At 40.6% G+C, this 21,849-nt stretch overlaps 1 protein-coding gene across 7 annotated transcripts in view; it reads right to left on the minus strand.

The window, feature by feature from the left end:
• The window catches only part of RBM6 (RNA binding motif protein 6), a 103,428-nt gene that overhangs the window by 33,575 nt on the left and 48,004 nt on the right, over window positions 1–21,849 (minus strand). For 6 of the 7 annotated variants that reach the window (XM_045807164.2, XM_087867032.1, XM_045807165.2 and 3 more), the window contains one exon: window positions 20,743–20,816. The exons of the other annotated variant lie outside the window; for it this stretch is intronic. In XM_045807164.2, coding sequence (XP_045663120.1) covers window positions 20,743–20,816 — 74 coding nt within the window. Of the gene's footprint in view, window positions 1–20,742; window positions 20,817–21,849 lie in introns of those variants that run through there. 7 annotated transcript variants of the gene reach the window in all.

Here is a 21,849-nt window from a genome sequence, read left to right on the forward strand (position 1 = left end):
TTGTGCTCTAAGATAAATAAATCTTAAAAAAAAAAAAAGAAAGAAAGAAACTAATTATTGGTGATAGGCAGAGGTAGGTATTTTGCCCGAAAAACAGACTATGAAATAAAGAGAACGCTGTAGAATAAACTAGTTAAGTAGTGGAACCAAAGGTACAAAAAATGGCAATGGAAAAAAAAAAAACACCTCATGCCTAAAACAATCATCTTCATCCCTTCCTCCCAAATGCCTTCATTTTCCACATGCTTTATTTCTGTTTAAGGTACTACCAGTCTTCTAACCTCTATGTGGCCCTTTGGATCTGCCCTCTCTTTTGCGTTTCTGTTCAATATTCAGTGTTAACAGACTCTAGAGAGTCTTTGTGCAAAGTCTCTTTCAAACCTGACTTTTCCCTTACACAGCTGCTGCCAGCCACTAGTGCTAGCCATCATCTCTTCACATCTCAACCGCTGCACTAGACCCTAAGGCCTTCTCCTCTGCCGTTTCTCTCCTCTCACCTCTAGTCTAGACTATATACACAAGAAAAGTTTCCCTATGGTGTCATTTTGATTTTGTTATATTCATGTGGCTCTCCCATGTCTTCAAATTAAAAATAAAATGCAGGGCTCTTGACAACCTACCTTGCACTTTCCAAGTTATTCCTCTCACTACTTCCCAGAGTATGAGGACAAGAATCAGGCAGGAATTTGGAAGCTATAACAAACAAGATGTGGCTACCTCTGGTAAGAACAGAAACAGCATATTACTATTTGCTATCAAAGATGATAGGGTCGAAACCTAATAGAAGTACCAGAATCTGGCAAGTCAAGAGGTTGCTCAGGTTGGAAGGACAAGAGCCTTCTACATTATGCAGAAACTAAAAAGACTGCAAAGAGCTTATGAAGAAGGAACATGGAGTAAGAAACTATTCAACATTTATTAACCCAGTTAACAAGTATTTATTCAGCACATCATGTGTTGCCAGGTATAGCTCTAAACTATTTGGACAGTGAAGGGAAAAAAAAAAAAAGGAAACGGTGAGCAGTGGACAGTGAAGGAAAAAAAGGAAAGAAATAGTCCTTGACCTCATGAACCTTTCAGTCAAGAGATGTCCAATTATATCTGGTGGCATTTGCTTTATTGTACATAGATCTTTGCCAGTCATTGACCCAGGTACTTTGTCTGGTTTAAAGATTTACTCCTTCATTCCACATTTCTCAGGGCTCCAGTATTGTCTTGAAAATATCTAAGCAAATGCCTGACAAACAGTCATCACAAGCACTCAAAAGAGACACAAGGAGCATTTTCCTAGGCAAGGTGCCCAATCCAATGTTCTCTGATCTTCAAGAGGTCTGCTGGGCTTGGAAACTTGATTGGAATAAATACAAACATGTCTGAGCTGGCACTCCTCCAGTTTGTAGGGAACCCAACATATCCTGTATTGCTGTGGATTCACATTGCACAAGAATCGGATCAAAGAAAAAAAAAAGACCTTGGTGCCCAATACCTTTAAAATAAATACCTCAGAAATAGACAACATGAGCATTATCAGATGCATAGGCAGAAACGATACATGTGTTACTTAACAGCTGCAGGAGAATCTATAAGGAATGGAAAGAAGAAAATTAGCTATTCAAGTTCAACTGCAAATCCTGAATATGCCCAAAACCCAAATAACAAAGACAAATCAACATCCAGGGCAGCAAGTACCTGGAGACATCCAGTCAAAAAAACCCCAAACAAACAAACAAACAAACAAAACACCCCACAACCCAAGGGAGAATTCAAAATGGCAATATGAATGTCCAAAACAAAAGTGAAACCCGGCCACTGGAACTGTGAGTGGTCCATGCGGTCCACTACACTACTCCAACGTGGGACCTAATGAACTATCCATTTGGAGAACGCTCCTGAAAAAAACCAAAAGCTTTATAGCATTTCCACTCCTAGATATATACCCAAGAGAAACGAAAACAAATGCCCACAGAAAAATGTGTTCATGAGTGTTCACAGCAGCATTATTCCTAATAGCCAAAAGGGGATATATAACCCAAATGTCCATCAACTAATTAACGCATAAAGAAAATGTGTTACATTCATACGATAGAATACTCAACCATAAAAAGAGATGAACTACCAATTCATACAGCAATGTGGATGGACTTTGAAAACATAATGCTAAGTGAAAGAAGCCAGTCGAAAAAGTGTATGACCCCATCTATATGAAATATCTTGAAGAGGTAAATCTATAGAGACAGAAAGTAGACTAGTGGGCCTTTAGAGCATGAGAAGAGGAAAGTGGAAGGAAATGGAAAGTGCCTGCTAATAGGTACAGGGTTTCTTTTTGAAATAACAGAAATGTTCAGGAATTATATAGTGGTGATGGTTACATAACCTTGTGAATATACTAAAAACTCCTAAGTAGTATACTTTAAAAGGGTGAATTTTATGGTATGTGGATTTCACCTCAATTAAAATAAAACAGAATAAAAGTTTCAGGGCCCCAAGACTATTGCCAGAACAAAGACATTCAGTTATTTCATTCCTCCCTCTCTGCCATTTACTGGCTCACTTAACCTGCCTCCACCCCACAGCCTCTCAGGGAGCATCCTGCCTCTCGCCTCTTCTCCTCTAACCATGCCCACCATTGCCACGCTCATCTTCCTTACTGCACCCCCATTCTTGCCCAAAGCTCTGGTTCCCAACAACCATATATAATTGAAAATTAGAGAATTCTGGGGCACCTGGGTGGCTCAGTTGCTTGAGTGTCTGGCTCTTGGTTTCGGCTCAGATCATGATCTCATGGGTGGTGAGATCGAGCCCTGAGTCCCAAGTCAGCCTCCAGGCTCAGCAGGGAGTCTGGTTGAAGATTCTCTCCCTCTGCCCCTCTCCCCACTCAAGCAGGAGCACATGCATCCTCGCGCTCTCTCTCAAATAAATAAATAAATAAATAAATAAATCTTCTTAAAAAAAGGAAAGAAAAGGAACATTAGAGAACTCTAACCAGAAAGGAACATCTGTTTTCCCAACAAAAAGATGGCCAAAAAGCAATCTGACTGAACTTGAATGAACTTTTAAGAATGTGAATGAACTACTTATACTTATTATTTTAATTAGTCTTATACACTTAAATTATAAAATAATATGGTCTTAATTACAACCATGCCCCCAATACCTACACTATGGCAGACATATAAACATAGTGGGGGATCAACAGCTACTGAATGACTGTATCTAGGCATCGATCAATGAAAGTTTAAACTACTGGGTTGGAGAGACTGGAGATAGCATACAAAATCCAGCAAGTCCACTCATGGGTTTATATTAAGAGAAATGAGTATAAACATTCAACAAGAGACAGAATTTTGAAATAATGCCCTCTGGGGCGCCTGGGTGGCACAGTCGTTAAGCGTCTGCCTTCGGCTCAGGGCGTGATCCCAGCGTTCTGGGATTGAGTCCCACATCAGGCTCCTCCGTTAGGAGCCTGCTTCTTCCTCTCCCACTCCCCCTGCTTGTGTTCCCTCTCTCGTTGGCTGTGTCTCTCTGTCAAATAAATAAAATCTTAAAAAAAAAAAAAAAAGAAAGAATGCCCTCTACCCAACCTAGACATCCTTTAACAGAGGAACTAATGAATAAACTGTGATATACTCTTATGCTGAAAGACTTTTTATAACAATGAAAATGAACAGATTCCAGTTATACACAAGATGAATTTAAAAAATACTAAGCAAAAAAGGTAGAAGAATACATCCTGTGTGATTCCATATACAGAAGGCTGAAGCAAGTCAAAGGACTCTTCAGTATCAGAACTTACAACAATGACTACCTCTGGGAAGGATAGAAAGGAAAACAACCAGGAGAGGCCAGGAGGGACTTCTGCATATAAAGCAACATTGTTTATTAATCTGGGCAGTGGTTACATAGGTGCTATAGACAGAATGCCTGTGACCCCCACCCCCCTTTCCAATTTATATGCTGAAGTCCTATTTCCCAACCTGATGGCATCTGGAAGTAGCCCATTTGGGAGGTTATTAGGTCATGAAGGTGGAGCCTTCATGAATGCAATTATTACTCAAGAGAGACCATCTTTCTCTCCACCATTTGAGGATACACCAAGAAGGCAGCCATCCGCAAACCAGGAAGAAGTCCCTCACAGGGAAATGAACTGGCCGGCACCTTGGGACTTTCTGGCCTCCAGAACTTTGAGAAACAAATTTCTACTGTTTAAGCCACCAAGTCCACGGTATTTTGTTATAGCAGCCCGAACTGATAAAGACAACAGGTATATACAATATGTGATAATTCATCGAACAGTAATGCTTATGGTACTCTCTTTTCTGTATGTATGCAGTACAGAATGGAAGGAAGGAAGGAAAATTTTTTTCTTTACTTCTTTAAAAAACAACCAACCAACCAAACCACCCACCTCAGATTCTAGTAGTTGACCTCTCTATAAGCATCCAAAACTAGCCTGGGCTAAAGTCAGTGATTAATATATCTTCCTCAAATAATACTCTGTGACTCAAAAGGATGGATAAAATACTTTATACAGCAAAGACTTTATAAGACCTCAAAAAAAAAAAATTTCCTGAGGGATAAGTTCTTAGAAAATCCCATCTCATATTTAGGTAATATACTAATTTTCAACATTTCAAAAAAGTCTAGGGGTACCTGGGTGGTTCAGTCACTTAAGCGTCTGCCTGTGGCTCAGGTCATGATCCCAGGATCCTGGGATTGAGTCCCGCATCCAGCTCCTTGCTCACTGGGGAGCCTGCTTTTCCCTTTGCCTGCCACTCCCCCTGCTTGTGATCGCACGCTCTCTCTCTGTCAAATAAATAAATAAAATCTTAAAAAAAAAGAAAAGTCTGGGGCGCCTGGGTGGCTCAGTCGTTAAGCGTCTGCCTTTGGCTCAGGGTGTGATCCTGGCGTTCTGGGATTGAGCCCCACGTCAGGCTCCTCTGCTGGGAGCCTGCTTCTTCCTCTCCCATTCCCCCTGCTGGTGTTCCCTCTCTCGCTGGCTGTCTCTATCTCTGTCAAATAAATAAATAAAATCTTAAAAAAAAAAAAAAGAAAAAGAGAAAAGTCTAACAAATGTTCCATATGTATTTACCTTAAGACTAGACAGGGTAACTAAGATGTCCTACCTTTTCTCTTTTAGTTGAATATATATCAAGAACCAATAACTTATAAAAGAAATACAAATAACTAGTAATTAAATATTAAGACATTCTATCTCACTAATAACCTAAGACAGGAAAATCAAATCATTCTCTTCTTTACTACCTGACAACATTCTTTAAAAAATATGAAATATTTTGGGGCACCCGGGTGGCTCAGTTAAGCAACTGCCTTTGGTTCCTGTCCTGATCCCAGGGTCCTTGGATCGAGCCCCACATCAGGCTCCCTTCTCAGTGGGGGGGCCTGCTTCTCCTTCTCCCTCTGCCTCTCCCCCTGCCTGTGCCCTCCTGCTCTTGCCGTCAAACAAATAAAATCTTAAAAAAAAAAAAAAAAAAAGAAAGAAATATTTCAAACACACAGAAAATTAGAGAATACAGTAACAAATATCCATGTACCGCTACCCAGTGTAAGTATTTTGTTATTAATACTTGGCACTGGTTGGGATGCAGGGACAATAGGTACACTCAAACACTGCTGGTAAAAAAGAGTAAACTGGGAAACTTCTAGATGGCAACCTAAACGACATTTACCAAGTCATAAAATATGCTTACCTCTTAATCTGGCAAGTCTACCTGAAGGACATTCACTTAAAGAAGTAATTAAGGATGTGTGACTATTTAGTACAAGGGCATTCATCAGTGCATTATTTAATAAAATAATGACAGACCTCAAAATGCCAAATGAAGAGCAAGTTAAATCATGGTGATTTATACTACAGAGCATTACACAGCCATCAAAAATGATATGATAAAAATGTATTTTATGATAAGGAAATAGGTCCACAATACTTGAAATAAAAAGGTTATAAAATCATACGTACAAGATTATCCTACTTTGTAAATATAGTGATTACAGATATGTGCACAGAAAAATCTGAAAAGGCACACATCAAAATAACAGCAGTAGTCTAATCAATATTTATAGAATATGTCATATAACAAGAGAAGAATGCACATCCCTCTCAAGCTTACATGGAACATTCACTAATACAGACAACATCCTAGGCCATAAAACACACCTTAACAAATTTAAAAGAACAGAAAATCATATAATGTATGCTCTCAGACCACAAAAGAATTAAGCTAAAAATCAGTAACAGAAAGATAGCTATAAATCCCCCAAATACTTGGGAGATTAAACAGCACATTTCTAAGTAAAACATGTGGCAAAGAAGAAATCTCTCAAGATATATATTTTTTTAATTTGGAACTAAATGAAACTGTAAACACAACTTAACCAAATTTGTGGGATGCAGTGAAAGCAGTGCTTAGAGGGAAATTTATAGCACTGCATGCACATAAGAAGAAAAAATCTATAGATCTAAAATTAATAATCTAAGCTTCCACCTTAGGACACTAGAAAAAGAAAAGCAAATTAAATCAAAGAAAGCAGATGAAAAGAAATGATAAAAATTAGAGCAGAGGGGTGCCTGGCTGGCCCAGTCCTGATCTCAGCATTGTGAGTTCAAGCCCCATACTGGGTGTAGAGATTACTTAAATAAATAAAACTTAAAAAATTTTGGAGAAATCAATGAAATTGAAAACAGGCAATCAATAGGGAAAAATCAATGAGCCCAAAAGCTAGTTTTTTGGAAAGAGCAATAAAACTGATAAATATTTAACCAGGCTAAGAAAAAAAAGAAAGAAAAAATGTGTTACTAATATCAAAAATGAAAAAGGGCATCACTACTGACTTCACGGACATTAAAAGAATAATAAAGGAATATTATGAATAATTATATGGCCACAAATTTGATAGCCTAGATAAAAAGGACCAATTCTTAAAAAAAAAAAAAAAAAACCACAATCTGCCAAAACTCACACAAAAGGGAAAAGACAATCTGGATAGGCCTATACCTATTAAAGAAATTGGATCAATAATTAATAACCTTCCCAAACTGAAAGCTCCAAGCCCAGATGGGTTCACTGATGAAGCCTACCAAACATTTAGAAAGAAATTACACTAATTTTCTATAATCTCTTCTAGAAGACAGAAGTAGAGAGAATACTTCCTAACTCATTCTCTGTGGCAGGCATCATCCTAATACCAAAATCAGACAAAGACACTACAAGAAAAGAACTACAGACCAATTATCTCCCATGACTGTAATGCAAAATCTTCAACAGAATAACAGCAAATCAAAACCAACAATATATAAAAAGAATTATACACCACAACCAATTGGGATTTATACCAGGTATGCAGGACAGGTTCAATGTTCAAAAACCAATTAATGTAATACATCACATCAACAGGCTAAAGAAGAAAAAAACCCACATGATCATATCATTATACGCAGAAAAGCATTTGACAAAATCCAACACCCATTCATAATAAAAACTCTCAGCAAACTAGGAATAGATGGGAACGTCCTCAACTTGATAAAGAACACTGAAAAAAAAAAAAGAATAATAGCGGTACAGAATTTACTGGGGATGTTAACTCTTTTCCTTTTAACTTGTGTTTTCCGCTTTTTCTACTAAGTGAATAACAACCACACTAAAGAGCTGGTGCGGTGGTGAGGAATTGATGTGAGTAACTTTGGAAAACAGAATTTTGATTATATACTCACAGGCTGAAGACAAAAAGAACTGTATTGCCCTACTGTATTCTAGTTTTTCACAGGGGTACGAATGAACAATTTTGAAACTACTTTATGTATACTCTAGGACTGAGGAAATAAGTAAATACTTTGTAGATAATGAGAGCTAGGGTTTTCACTGCTAGGGAAGGGAATTATAATTAAGATTGGGGTAAAGCTGGATGAACTCTGTGATAGTGGATTGGAAGTGGAATGATCATGAAATCATGGTTTTTAATATATATGACAGATATTTTTTAGTTCTATTCAGTAAATAAATAAGGGAGAAGGGATGGCTCTTCCTCATAGTAGAATTCTAACAAATGTGTAAGGAATGATGGAAACAGCAAATTACCATTACACAAACCCCACAGTAAAAACTGTTATACATAAGACTCATCAGTGGATTTTGAACTGGGCGGGGGGGGGGTCAGCTGGTTAAGTGTCCAACTCTTGATTTTGGCTCAGATCATGATCTCAGGATTATGGGATCGAGCCCCGTGTTGGGCTCCATGCTCAGCTTGGAGTCTGCTTGGGGTTTCTCTCTCCCCCTCTCCCTCTGCTCCTCCCTCTACTCGTGCTATCTCTCTCTCAAATCAACAAATAAAAGTCTTAAAAAAAATAAAGAGTCATGAGTGGATGCTAAAATTAAGTGAAAAAGGTGTGCTGAGAAACAGGACATTTATATAATCTCAAAATATGCCCCTACAGGATACTTATTAATAATTAAGTTAATTATACTTAAAACAGTAACTTCACAGTGGAGAAACACCACCTTACCCAAGTGGATTAAGTTAATATCACTAGTAATAGAAGGAGCCCACATCACACCTGTGGTCTTCTTGCTATAAATGCATAACTTAAATTTAATCACAAGAAAACAGACAAATCCAAACTGAAGATGTCCTATAATATAACTGCCAATACTCTTAAGAAGTCAAGGTCATGAGAGACAAAACCTGAGGAACTGTCACAGAGAAAAAGGGACAGGACAACTAAGCACTACATGTGATCCTGGATTTCATCCTAAGCCAGTGGGACAACCAGCAAAATGTGATAAAGTTCTATAAATAATACCATATCTATGTTAACTTCCTGGTTTTGATAACTGTACTATGAAATGTACCAGTGGGGGCACCTGGGTGGCTCAGGGGGTTAAGCATCCAGCTCTTGATTTCGGCTCAGGTCGTGGTCTCAGGGTGTGAGAGCCCAATGTCAGGTTCCATGCTCAGTGGGGAGTCTGCTTCTCTCCCTCTCTTTCAAGTAAATAAATAAATCTTAGAAAGAAAGAAAGAAAGAAAGAAAGAAAGAAAGAAAGAAAGAAAGAAAGAAAGAAAGAAAGAGAGAGAGAAAGAGAGAGAGAAAGAGAGAAAGGGAGAAAAAGAAAGAAAGAAAGAAAGAAAGAAAGAAAGAAAAGAAAGAAAGAAAGAAAGAAAAGGAAAGAAAAGAAAAGAAGTGAAGAGTATCTGGTATTCCTTTTTTTTAAATAAGATTTTATTCATTTATTCATTTATTTATTTTTAGAGAGAAAGAGAATGCATGTGTGCAAGCTGGGGTAGGGGAAGTGGGAGAGAGAGAATTTCAAGTGGACTCCCAATGAGTGTGGAGCCCGATGTGGGGCTCGATCTCATAAGCCATTATGACTTGAGCCAAAATCAACAGCCAGACACTCAATTGAGCCACCCAGGCACCCCTGGCATTTTTTTTTTTTTAACTTTACTTGTTTATTATTTAAGTAATCTCTATACCCAACACTGGGCTTCAACTCAAGACAGCAAGATCAAGGGTCACATGCTCTACTGAGTCAGCCAGGGACCCCCAAGAGTATTGAGTATTCTTTACACTAATTTTACACCCCTTTTAAAGTCTGAAATTACTCCAAAATGAAAAGGGGGGTTTTGTTGGGGGGGGTTGTTTTTGTTTTTTTTTTTAAAGAGAAAGAGAGAGGAGAGAGGACAGGAAGGGGCAGAGAGAGAATCTTAGGCAGGCTCCATGCCCAGGGCTGAGCCTGACATAGGGCTTGACCCTGAGATCATGACCTGAGCCAAAAATAAGAGTTGGATACTTAACCGACTGAGCCACCCAGGTGCCCCCAATATGAAAAGTTTTTAAAAATTAGGAGCTTTTTTTTCAGATTCCATTTATCCATTTGAGAGAGAGAGAGAGTGAGAAAGTGAGAGAGAGAACATGAGGCAGGGTGAGGGGCAGAGGGAGAGAGAGAAGCAGACTCCCCACCGAGCAGAGAGCCAGATGTGGGGTTCAATCCCAGGACCCTGGGATCACGACCTGAGCTGAAGGCAGATGCTCAACTCACTGAGCCACCCAGTTACACCTAAACATTAAAAATCTTTAAACAGTCTCATCCCACTGGAACATAAGAAAATATGTCCATTTTATTCATTATTAAATGTATACCACCTAGCCCAGATCTTTGAATGTGGAAGGTGCTCCATATTTACCATGTTAACAGAAGTTAAAATGAGTTGTTCTGATATTTCCAATGGGATTCCAGACGGATCAATCAATATTACCCAGCAGAGTAGGTCCCATTTACAGCAAAGTGCTATTATATTAAGATAAAACATATGCATTTTTTACTTTGAGTTTAGTCTCTGTAACTAGTTCAGACTGCTGGCTCCAGTTACTTGGCTCTGTAAAATCTTCTTCTAAAATAAAGCTAAATGAAAAGATGATCCAAACAGACTTCAAATGTTTGATACACTATAACTAAGGGCTATGAAAATCAGCACCCACGTTTAAAATATTCCCTGGAAAACTATCTGACATATGAAGTACAATTGTTTAGAGAGCTCCCAACTTGTTTGGTTTTTCTAGTAACTGCTACCAAATGTGTGTAATCTGCTGGCCCATACCCCCCCATACCGGACAGATACGTCCCCTGAATAACAGAATATCTTAGTCAAGTCTCAGGCTGAGTCTAAAAATCATCTTTGGTTATTTGATGGTCAACACATCAAACAGGTCTCATTCCTCCTTTATTATTATTTGTGTGTGAGAGAGAGAGTGCGCACAAGCAGGCAGAGCAACAGGGAGAGGGAGAGGGAGAAGCAGGTTCCCCACTGAGCAAGGAGCCCGATGAGGGGCTGGATCCCAGGACCCTGGGATCATGACATGAGCCGAAGGCAGACGCTTAACGAACTGAGCCACCCAGATACCCCAAACAGGTCTCATTCTAAAGCTCCTCTCCCAAGGGCACAAGCTAGGCCTGGGACTGCTACTCTTGTGTGGGGGCAGGAACAGTGTCTGCACTCTTGCTACACTTCTAATCCCACCCACCACTCCCCACTCTGTTAGGACCAGGAGGAAGGCAAGGAGAAAGATGATTCATTAAGACACAACCCATGGCAAGATGGGTCATTCTCTCTTTGGCTAACCACAACTCCTACCCCTTTATACCAGGGTTTCTCAGCATTAGCACTACTGACATTTGGAAGCTGGTAGTTTTTCATACGAGGGCTGTCCTGAGCATGTTTAGCAGCATCCCTGGTCTCTACCCAGTAGATGCCAGTAGCAACAACACAAACGTTTCCGGACATCGCCAAATGTCCAATGGTTAGGGAAAGGAGAAGAGGGTGTCAAAACTGCTTCCCTCTCTGTCCCCTCACTGTTAAGAACCACTGTCTTACAAAACCATTATCAGGCCAGTGTCCCCTTTCCCCTGGCTGCTGTTTGTGTCCCCCTTCCCCCTGCTGCTGTTGCTTCTTAGTTTAATGCTGACTAGCACATAGTCTCTCTCTGAGTATCAGGCATCCAAATGCCAGCTCTCTCATGGGGGAACACATTTGCTGGTTTGTTGAAAAGCCCTACAAAAACTTCACAGTGCCCAGGAGTAGGATGTTTGAATCTGTCCCTACTTCCCATAGCTCAACTTCAATCCCAACCTCAGCCCTCGCCCACCAGCGGACCCTCTTGGGAGCACTGACAAGATAGCTTAAGCCCCAAACATCTTCCAAAGCATCCCCTCAACCCACCAGACATTCACATACCTTCCCCTACCAAAGAGCACCTCTAACCACCAAAGGAGGGTCTGGCAGGAGGACAAGTCAAATGATGCCTCTTTCCAAGAGAAGGGGACACTGCTATTCAAAAATCTCTGCATTCAAATTTGTTAAAGTGTTAACAGTTGATGAATCTGGATACAGAGCATATAGGTATTCTTTGCACTGTTTTTGCAAGTTTCCAGTAAGTCTGAAATAATTTTCTTTTTTTAATGTACCTCAGGGGCGCCCTGAGCGGCTCAGTTAGTTAAGTGTCTGACTCTTGATTTCAGCTTGGGCTATGATGTCGGGGTTGTGGGACCAAGCTCCGTGTTCAGCTCCACCCTAGCCATGGAGCCTGCTTGGGATTCTCTCTCCCCCTCTGCCCCCTCCCCGCTTGCTCGAGTGCGTGTGCACATGCTCACTCCCTCTCTCTCTCAAAAAACAAACAAACCTCAAACAATGATCTTATTGGAATAATGAAGATGTTCTAAAACTAGATTATGATGATGGCTGCACAACTTGGTAAATTAACTAAGAACTGTTGAACTGTACACTTAAAATGGGTGGATTCTATGATCCGTAAATTGTTACAATGTTTTTCTTAAAAAAAAAAAAAAAGACTCTTGTATTCCCCTTGTACTACAGGTTAAAGATGACAGTCACAATGTCAATGCTGCTGGAAAGAAGCCTCTAAGAAAGATATAGAGGGAAGGAACCTATCCCAGCAGTGAACTGGTCTCCTACCCCCACCCAGCCCACCCCTGCTTTGAGCTTTGGTTAACAATTACAGGAAAATAGAAAAGATCCACATTGGTACCTACTAACCATCCGATTACAGCAATATTGCCTCTAAAAAGTAGCCCAAGGATTTCCTAAGTGAAGTTTTTATTTAAAATCTACTTCAAATAGTTCTTTCATTAATTTCTATCTGTATGGACACTAAAGCAGAGAGCCCGCTCAACTCTACTGAGCAACTACTGTGCACAAGCCACGTGGCCACCTCAAATGTGGTCTGTTATTCAATTCCAACCATCATTTTCCAGATTTTCAGCTTAAGTGTTCTTCTGTGGTAAGTAGATACCATTAGCAAAGAAATTTTTCTTACATTTTAAGACTGAAGTTCTAAATCTCTAGCTTCCAGACAAATTGACACTTTGTGTGTGAGTTTTTGTTTTTTGTTTTTGTTTTTTGTTTTTTTTTGGTATATGAATCTGTGTTTTATTTTAGACCTGGACTCATTCCCACTGGACTGGGCCCTGAAGTAATTTCCATGCTAAGTTTAAAAACTTTTTTGTTTTAAATCGAGATATAGTTCGCATACCATAATATTCACTCTTTTATTGTGCTTTCTACAATGCAATGGGTTTTAGTATATTCACAAGGTTGGTCAATGATCACTACTGTCTAATTCTAGAACATTTCATCACCCTGAAAAGAGACCCTATTACCCATTAGCAGTCACTCACTATTCCCTTTTGAGAGCATCTCTCCCTAAGTGGCTGGTAACCAATAATCTACTTTTTCTTTTTTTTTTTAAAGATTTTATTTATTTATTTATTTTAGAGAAAGGGAGACAGAAAGAGTGCGAGCCAGGGGAGGAGCAGAGGGAGAAGGACAAGCAGACTCCGCGCTGTGTGTGGCTCCCAATGCAGTGCTTGATCTCACAATCGAGATCATGACCCGAGCCGAAATCAAGAGTTGGACACTCAACTGACTGAGCCATCCAGGTGCCCCCAATAAGCTACTTTTTGTGATAAACTTCTTTCTCTCCTATTTATTTTCCTTTGGAAATAGCATTTATACAGATTAAACACAAATTTCAATTAGTCACAGAATTTGGTAAAATATACATTATTAGTATGTAACATTAGCATTGCTAACCTCACACTGTGAGATTAAAAATAATTATTAATCTAGATAAGCTTATCCATGATTATCAAAATCATATCATCAATACTCTCAACAAGAAATAAATACATATTATATATAATACATATCTCATACATAAATGAGTTAGAAGTTAAAACAACAGCACCTGAACACTCAGCATGGGGAGAATGAGACACAAAGACACATTATAACCTCCAAGTTTAAGGAGCTCAGTAGGTTAAGCATCTGCCTCCAGCTTGGGTCATGATCCCAGGGTCCTGGGATCGAGCCCTGTGTTGGGCTCCTTGCTCAGAGGGGAGTCTGCTTCTCTTTCCCCTTCTGCTCCTCCCCCCCAATTCGTGCTTGCTCTCTCTCTCTCTCTCTCACTCTCTCTCGCTCTGCTCTCTCTCAAATAAATAAAATCTTTAAAAAATAATAACCTCCAAGTTCAGCTCAGATGGAGAAGATGCCTAATAACATTGAGCGCCACAGGTAGCCTAAGAGAACTCTATGATGGGAGAACTACCGGCAATGCTAGGCTCAGAAAGAAGGCTCCCCACCCCCAGGAGAGCTGGCATGGCCACAATCCTCCTCCCTCATATGCCTGGATGCCTGTGCACTCATCCTGCAGACACTGTTGGGAGAGAGGCTGCCCAGCCTTCTTCACTTTCAGTCTAGGCAGCCCGGTCTCATGATAGAGACAGTGGGCAACAGTACCATCAGAACTGGCTGTCAAAGATCTAGCTGCTATCCAAAGCAGCACTACCCCTTCTCAGGCATCCCTGAGTCCCAAGAGGTGAATAAGCAGTCAAGGAAAAGGAAGACAACCAAGTAGGGTCCAGTATTTATACAACCACTCTCTTCAGTACCTTTTCTGATAGTGAGCACCCACACAGGCTGGTCACTGTACCAAGTGCTTCACATACATTAATTTCACGACTGCTCTGAGGTGGGTACTCACTTTACAGATGAGACTCTGAGACTGAGAACTTACAAACGAACTAGGAAGTGACAAAGCTGGAATTCTAAACCTCTCAGTGCTCCTAACACCCAATACTGTCTGGACGTATACAAAATCATAAACCAAAGTTATAATCAAGATCACAAACTGAACCATGCCTTTGTATAACCCCTTAGATAGTTAATTAGAATTATACATATTCTGCTTGGTTTTTTTTTTTTCAATAACTGTCTGTAATCAAGTTCCAAAAGGCCACAAAACTGGAAATTAGCACGTCACACAACCCCATTTTTACAAAAAGTACAGATATTAACTAAAAATACCAGTTGAAAGAGGAGGTACAACATCAAAGAACAAGACTGAAATACTGAAATTCTGAACAAGAACTAAACTCCTTCAATCCACAGAAATGAACCATGATATATACATGTATATATATGCACATATATATATGACAAAAATAATTATAAACCTCATCATAAGAGACACACTGGAAGTTCCCCCTTAAAACTGACAAATGAGGGGCACCTGGGTGGCTCAGTCGTTAAGCACCCAACTCTTGACTTCAGCTCAGGTCATGATCTTGGCGTCGCGATACTGAACTCTGCATCAGGCCCTGCGCTGGGTGTGGATCCCCCCCGCCCCCCGCACATCCCCCTTGCCCACATATGCATGCACTCTCTAAAAGCAAAACAAAACAACCTGCCAAATGATTCAAGAAAATTGAACTGAATCCAGTTTAGAGCACCTCTTATAATTACTGCAGGAAGTCTGAGATATGGTAAAGCCAGGGGCTGGACATCAGAGCTTAGGGTTTCAAGGCCACAGGCTAGAGGCACCTGGGTGGCTCAGTCGGTTAAACATCGGCCTTTGGCTCAGGTCATGATCCTAGGGTCCTGGGATTGGAGACCTGCATCAGGCTCCCTGCTCAGTGTGGTGTCTGCTTCTCCCTCTGCCCCTTCCCCCTCTTGTGCTCTCCTCTCTCATTCATTTTCTCTCTCTTAAGTAAATAAATAAAATATTAAAAAAAAAAAAAAAGCCACAGGCTAGATTCCTAGTGTGGTCTAACCATACTCCATGTCCCCCATGTGGTATATCTGGCTCTTTCTCTTGGGAGAATTTAAGGTTCGACAGCTAACACAGCAGAAGCTCCTAGAGACCTGGAAGCAGTCCCCTGAGAATCAGTCCCAATCAAGAGGCTAAATGGGAAATACTGTTGACACAAAAATAATCCTTCTGGGTACTGCCACCAAATCCCTTTTTAGCCAGATACCCATGAAGTCACAACTGAAGCTGCTGTAGCTTAAGACCTTCTTGTTCAGTCCGATGCGGAGTTGTTGTGATAAAAGCAAATACAGACTCAATGTTCAGTGTACACCAGGCCCAGTTCTAACCACCCTACATGGGTTAACTCATTTAATCCCTAGATGTGTGAGAGGACGCTGGGACACAAAGATGTTTAGCCACTTGTCCAAATCACACCGAGAAAGGTGACAGAACAGGAATGCAACCCCAGGCAGTCTGCCTCCATGTATTTAATTACTAGGATATACTGCCTCATGCCACTCAGGACTCAATTACTAGACAGGTAATTCTCTTAAATTACGAGAGCAAGAATCTTCAGTAATTACTGATTGACACTCATTTTAGAATGCATTTTCCTTTCTATTTCCCACCAATAACCTCTACTGAGGGCAATCAGGAGAAGGTACTGAAATTGAAGTTTCCAAGAAGAATGGCATAACTCAAGACACAAGTTATTCAGCTGAGCTCTGGCTGGGGTGCCACATTCTCTTCAGGAAAGTGGTTTTGGGGTGTGGGTTTTAGGCAACAACACAACCTTGCAGGAATTTATAAGATTACTATTTTTTCGTTACTTGGAATGCACACAACCTAAATACTGAAGTGTTTCATACAGTAATGCTATCAACTTGAATAACATTCCAACAAACTAGGTCTTCACCTATTTTTTCCACCATGGCCTCACAAATAGTCTTCCCACCCCCAAAACATAAGCTTTCCCTTTTGATCTCATTTTAATCACAAAGGCAGATACCATTTCAGATTTGGCTTCCTTCATATTATCTTCAGAACCACCCTGGACATCCTGGTATCTTCAAAAACCCAAATTCTCTTAACTTTGTTGACACATAAACACTGTTTCATAAAATTTCATTCCCCTCTGCACCAGCAAAGGCCACTGTCTGAAAGAATTTTCATGTTAGGTGATAATGGCATCTTTTCTTTCCACTTTACAAAGTCAGGCTGATTCTGTCATACAGCCAAGTCATCTTTGGCTAAAGAAGGCCACCAATGCTCAGAAAGTTGAGTAAAAACTCCAGAGAAATGAATTTTTCTTCCAGAGCTATCCTTTATAAGGGAATTTTAGTAAACATTCAGTTGAATGGGAAGAGACAACAAACATCACACCTGCAAATGGAAGAAAATAAAATGCTAATTTCTGTAGACCAACTGACAACAGCTTGAAAGAGGTAGTACTCATGGCTGGGCAACCACTGAAAGGGATCGATACTCTAATACAATGCTTCTTACTCCCCTAAGTCCCAGTGCAAGGACACACACAGCAAAAGGAGATAATACTCACCATCATATTCAAATATGCTGCTGCTAGAACTACCTTTCCCAGTAGGGGTAGAATAAAAAACCCTGCCTCACAGTGTTTGCTGGCTTTCTACTTCTAGACAGAGATGGTGAAGGTATGAGCGGACAGACCTCTGATGGAAATAAACTCCCCAGACAGCTGCTGGCTAGGTTTTGTCCTGAGAGTCCCTCTTGGCCACAATGCTCAGCACTGCTGTAGAGCGTCCTACTGTCTGATGCCTCCATGAAGGCACTGGAAAAGGGATAGAGGGGCCCTGGTTATCACCCAGGACAACCTCTCTAAGGCACACATATCCCGCAATATCCGACAAAGCAAGCTGGCAGAAAGTTCCCTTCGCCTAGACTTATAAGTATCAGGCAATGATAAATAAAAAGACATTTCACATCAAGAATCAGGATAAGCAAAGAATTGTTAAAAAAAAAAAAATTCAACCCAAAGCATTCGATAGAAACCTCCTCAGAAGCATATACACAGAATCTACTCAGGGGTGTCCAGCAGATGGTGACTCAGAATCTGTACCAACTTGGTCTATAAGTAAAACCTGGAGGGTAGGAGAATGAACGAATAGACAAAGACATTCATCTTCCATAAACACCTGCTTTACGCACTCTGAGAAGGACTTCTCTCACATTCTTACATCTCTCGTAAGATTTTGTACTGTTACTGGGAGCTTGAACCACAGCCACTTCCTTAAAGAATATCCAGATAAAAAAATAAATTTATTTTCCTAGAATTATGATTGGAAATTACTCGACATGCAGAAGGTAGAGGGAGAAGATGATCATCTAATTTCAAATGCTTACTAGGTACCAGATCCTATGCTAAGTGTCCTGCACACATTATTCACCAAATGCAATGTCACTCACTCCTCAAGAAGCTTCCCTGACCACCCTGTGTAACACTGTTCCCATCATGCATTCATTTAACATGCTGCTCCATTATCTTTACAGAACTCAGCACTATCATGTATTATATTGTTTGGTATTTGACTACTTGCTTATGCTCTGTCTCCTATCACTAAGACAGAAGTTATATAATGTCTTGTTTATGGAAGCATCTCCAGTATCCAGAAAGGTGCCTGACACACAGCAGGCAATCATGAATGTATGATCTCATTTAGTCCACACCAGAGCCCCATGAGGTACTGGTGACAGAGGGAACTGAGGCTGAGAGAGGTAAAGAAACCTGCCAGAGACAGCCCAGCTAGGAAGTAACATCTGACTGCAGAACCGACACTCCTTTTTGCTATGCTATACTACCTAGGTACAACAATCCCCTGGAGATCCCATTCTCAAAAGTCTTTCCATCAAAATGACTTGCACACATCCTGAGTTGTGGTAAAGATTATGAGAAGGGTGCCGAGTGGGTCATGAAATCTATACAGCTCAGGGAGAGGGTTCTGTTGTGTGGCAGGGCTAGCAGTATGCCCTGCGTCCCATTACTAGGGGAAGAATAAAAAGCTAGGAAAGGAGGTTGACTAAAGAAGGATATGGTGCTACCTTCTTAAGGAATTATTCCAGTGAATATTAAAAATGAGATCATAGAAAAATTTGGAATTTGAGAGAACACCCCATGGGATCTATGAATACCACATAACGTCTGTCACCTTTCTTGGTCTAAGCTCCTTATTTGTACTTCTGCACAGAGTACCTTATGGTACATATGCATAAGGATAGCTACCTGTCAAAACATCCTATTTCACCCTGAAAGAATTTTGGCACAGCTCGTCTTCTGTTCTGGTGTCTTATTTACCGGGCAGGGGTCGGTCAACAGGGATCTGGGAGCCCTAAGAATGTTCACAGAATGTGTGGGAAGGGTGGGAGCAGAGATGTCGAAAGGCCATACCCCCTCAATACTGCTTGTGTAAATGAACATTTTTCCAGATATGGCCCCAAAAGAAACCCTCCTTATTTTTAAAGAAGGCTGTCCTCGTTCTATTTAACGCTTCTCTTTGAGGGGCTATAATCTTCAGACAGGATTTTTTGTTGGGACCGAGGGAACAGGGAGTTAAAACACAATACAGTTATTTTTCAAGATCGAAGATCAAATAGCTCTGATAAAAAGTAACGCCCCTCTATGAGAAGCACACAGTCAGGAGAATGGTACAAAAGAGAATGGCATGGCATGTGCCACGGCTCCTCCGTTTATGTCTCCACCACTCATAGTATTATTTAGCACGTGCCAAAGGACTTAATGATTAATCACTGGTAACAAGATGTTCATGAATTAAATGAGTGTTCTCAAATTAGGACAGTCTGAATAGAATCAACCATAAGCATAAAGACTGGAACCTTAACTCTTCTCTCAAAATATTGGTAGGTGGCACAGGTTCTGATACATAATTAATATCTATTAAATGACTGGCTTAGTGACGGAAAATGAACAAATCAGTCAACAAGAACTCTGTCAAGGGGTATGGTCTTAATCCAGTCATTCTCTGAGGATCTAACAGTATTTATACTACTAACAATAGGTATGGATACGTCAAATTTCCTCTAATTAGTGCTCGCTCCCAAAGGATTTACAGCATGTCATTTCCATGCCCATAAGGGGAGAACATGGCTAAAGAAGGGAGAAGGTTTAGTGTAATGGGCCATGCTGAGTGGAACAAAGCTGACGAAAGGGCATCGGGCTCTAAGAGAGGAAGAGTTCTCATGCAATACTACCCTTCTGTGGCAGAGCCTTCAGGGCTCTTACCCTTAAGAGCACACTGCATTCACAATCAAGTATAAGCAGTGGATACATAAAAATCAAACTGTATCATTAAGCTTCTTTCTCCCACTTGACAGATGAAGGAACTAAAACACGCAAAGAAAATAACTTTCCCCAAGGAAACACCGTGACAAGGAGGATTCTATCCACTTCATAATTCCTTCCAAAACTATCAGGCAGAGTTCAATTAAAAGTCCAAATGACAGTTCTAGGTGGCAAACTGAATACATCTAGATGTTTCAAACATAAGGTAAGTATAGATTCAGATTCACCAGCTCTGACTATATGTAGCCAAGAATTGAGTACAAAACTCCAATTTGTAAAGAACCATGATGAATGCAATACACACGAACAAGCACTCCTTTCTCCTCCCAGATGGCCCTCTTGAGAAAGCAGCACATGCAGGCAGGACCTGAGCGCCACAGGAGTTGCCATCAGTTGTCTTCACCCTAGGTCTAGATATAAGTACTGACCTAGAATTCCTGTGCCAGGCAGATCCTTGAGATCACAGACAGTCAAGGATCATTCTTTGCATTAGGATCTCCTTATCAGTCACACTCCAAACCTGTCATTTTTTCCTATCTACTGTCTTTGTCATCTAGTCCAACTGCAACTGGGCTCTAGTTTTTAAAATACACTTGTGTCCATTAACTCTTGTAGAGAAACTTTCCCAGCTTCTTCTAAAGCTTCTCCTCACAACCGCTTTCTGGTTGGAATGTGGTATGCTCCAAATACAGATTTCTGGTACCTTTCCAAAGTTCAATCATTTGAAACCCTCCCTCCCCATACATAAAAAAATATATCCTTCCAGCATCATTTGACCGAAGTATAAAGCAACCTGGTTGGCCTCCATGCATCCGATGGCATCTTCCAAGAGTGAAAACTCCACGCAGACATAGCCATAGTCGTAACCTGGGGACAGCATTTAAATACAGACGGGAGTGGTGTTAGTGCCTTGCAAACACAAAAGACACACTTAAATCCCCTGTTTCTGAACCCCTTAACACAAGCCCTCCCAACTAGCCCCTCCCTCCCCTATACTAGGCAAAGCTGCTACCCCAAACAGAAAAAAGTACTGAAGGAAAATCTGGATGTTTCTGGGCTTTGAGAGTCATTCCAAAATGGCTTTTTCTATTAACCAAGAAGATTTGCCCTCTTTAGCACTGATGGTCTGGTGAGGGTGCCCCAGAATTAGGTAATCCCACAGAAAGTTCAAGTGGGGACCCAGAACATTTCACCACAGGCTGAATCTTCTGGAAAAACAAAGTCAACAAGAACAGGAAAGTATCTGGAAAAAAAAAAAAAAAAAAGTATCCCGAGACAGGAAGGAGAAGCAATTATCCCAAAGCTATGCTAATAGTCACCACTTTTCAAGCAGAAACCACCTTCAAAGACAGAAGTGCTGACAGACTGAGGCAACTATTCTGTTTGGATACCACAGGAGGCTTCTGGTTGGCAGGGGACAGACCATTTCAGGTCTCCTCTTTTTTCCTTGTTTCAACTCAAGTCATAAACCAGCTTAAATCTTTATGAAAGGAAGAAGGTGTAAAAGCATAAATAAGTACAAATAGCTGGGTCCAAAACTGTGCTTGTGCACAAAGACTGGAGGCAGAGTAGGCTGGGGGAGAGACAGCAGTGGTTATCAATCAGTACATGTTCAAGAATTGTATAAACCATTAGAGTTATGGAACACCCTTCACCTTTCTCCTAAGCAAGTGTCATTTGCAACTCTCACGACCCACGAGATTGGGAACTCATGGGATTTACAGGCTGCTGAGTTCTAATACTAACCCATCCTATAATTTCCCGGATTCGGGCACCACATTACTACGAAAACACACTTGGCAATGCAATGCTTCACAAATGGCTTCCATGCTTCCTCCACTGCCTCGCAGGATAAAGAAGCTCATCTTTAGGAGTGATGCTGTGCAAGTGAACAGCAAGA

The sequence above is a fragment of the Ursus americanus genome, chromosome 14 (genome assembly GCF_024610735.1).
Source record: "Ursus americanus isolate L20-20 chromosome 14, mUrsAme1.1.p, whole genome shotgun sequence".
Classification (NCBI taxonomy): Eukaryota; Metazoa; Chordata; class Mammalia; order Carnivora; family Ursidae; genus Ursus; species Ursus americanus.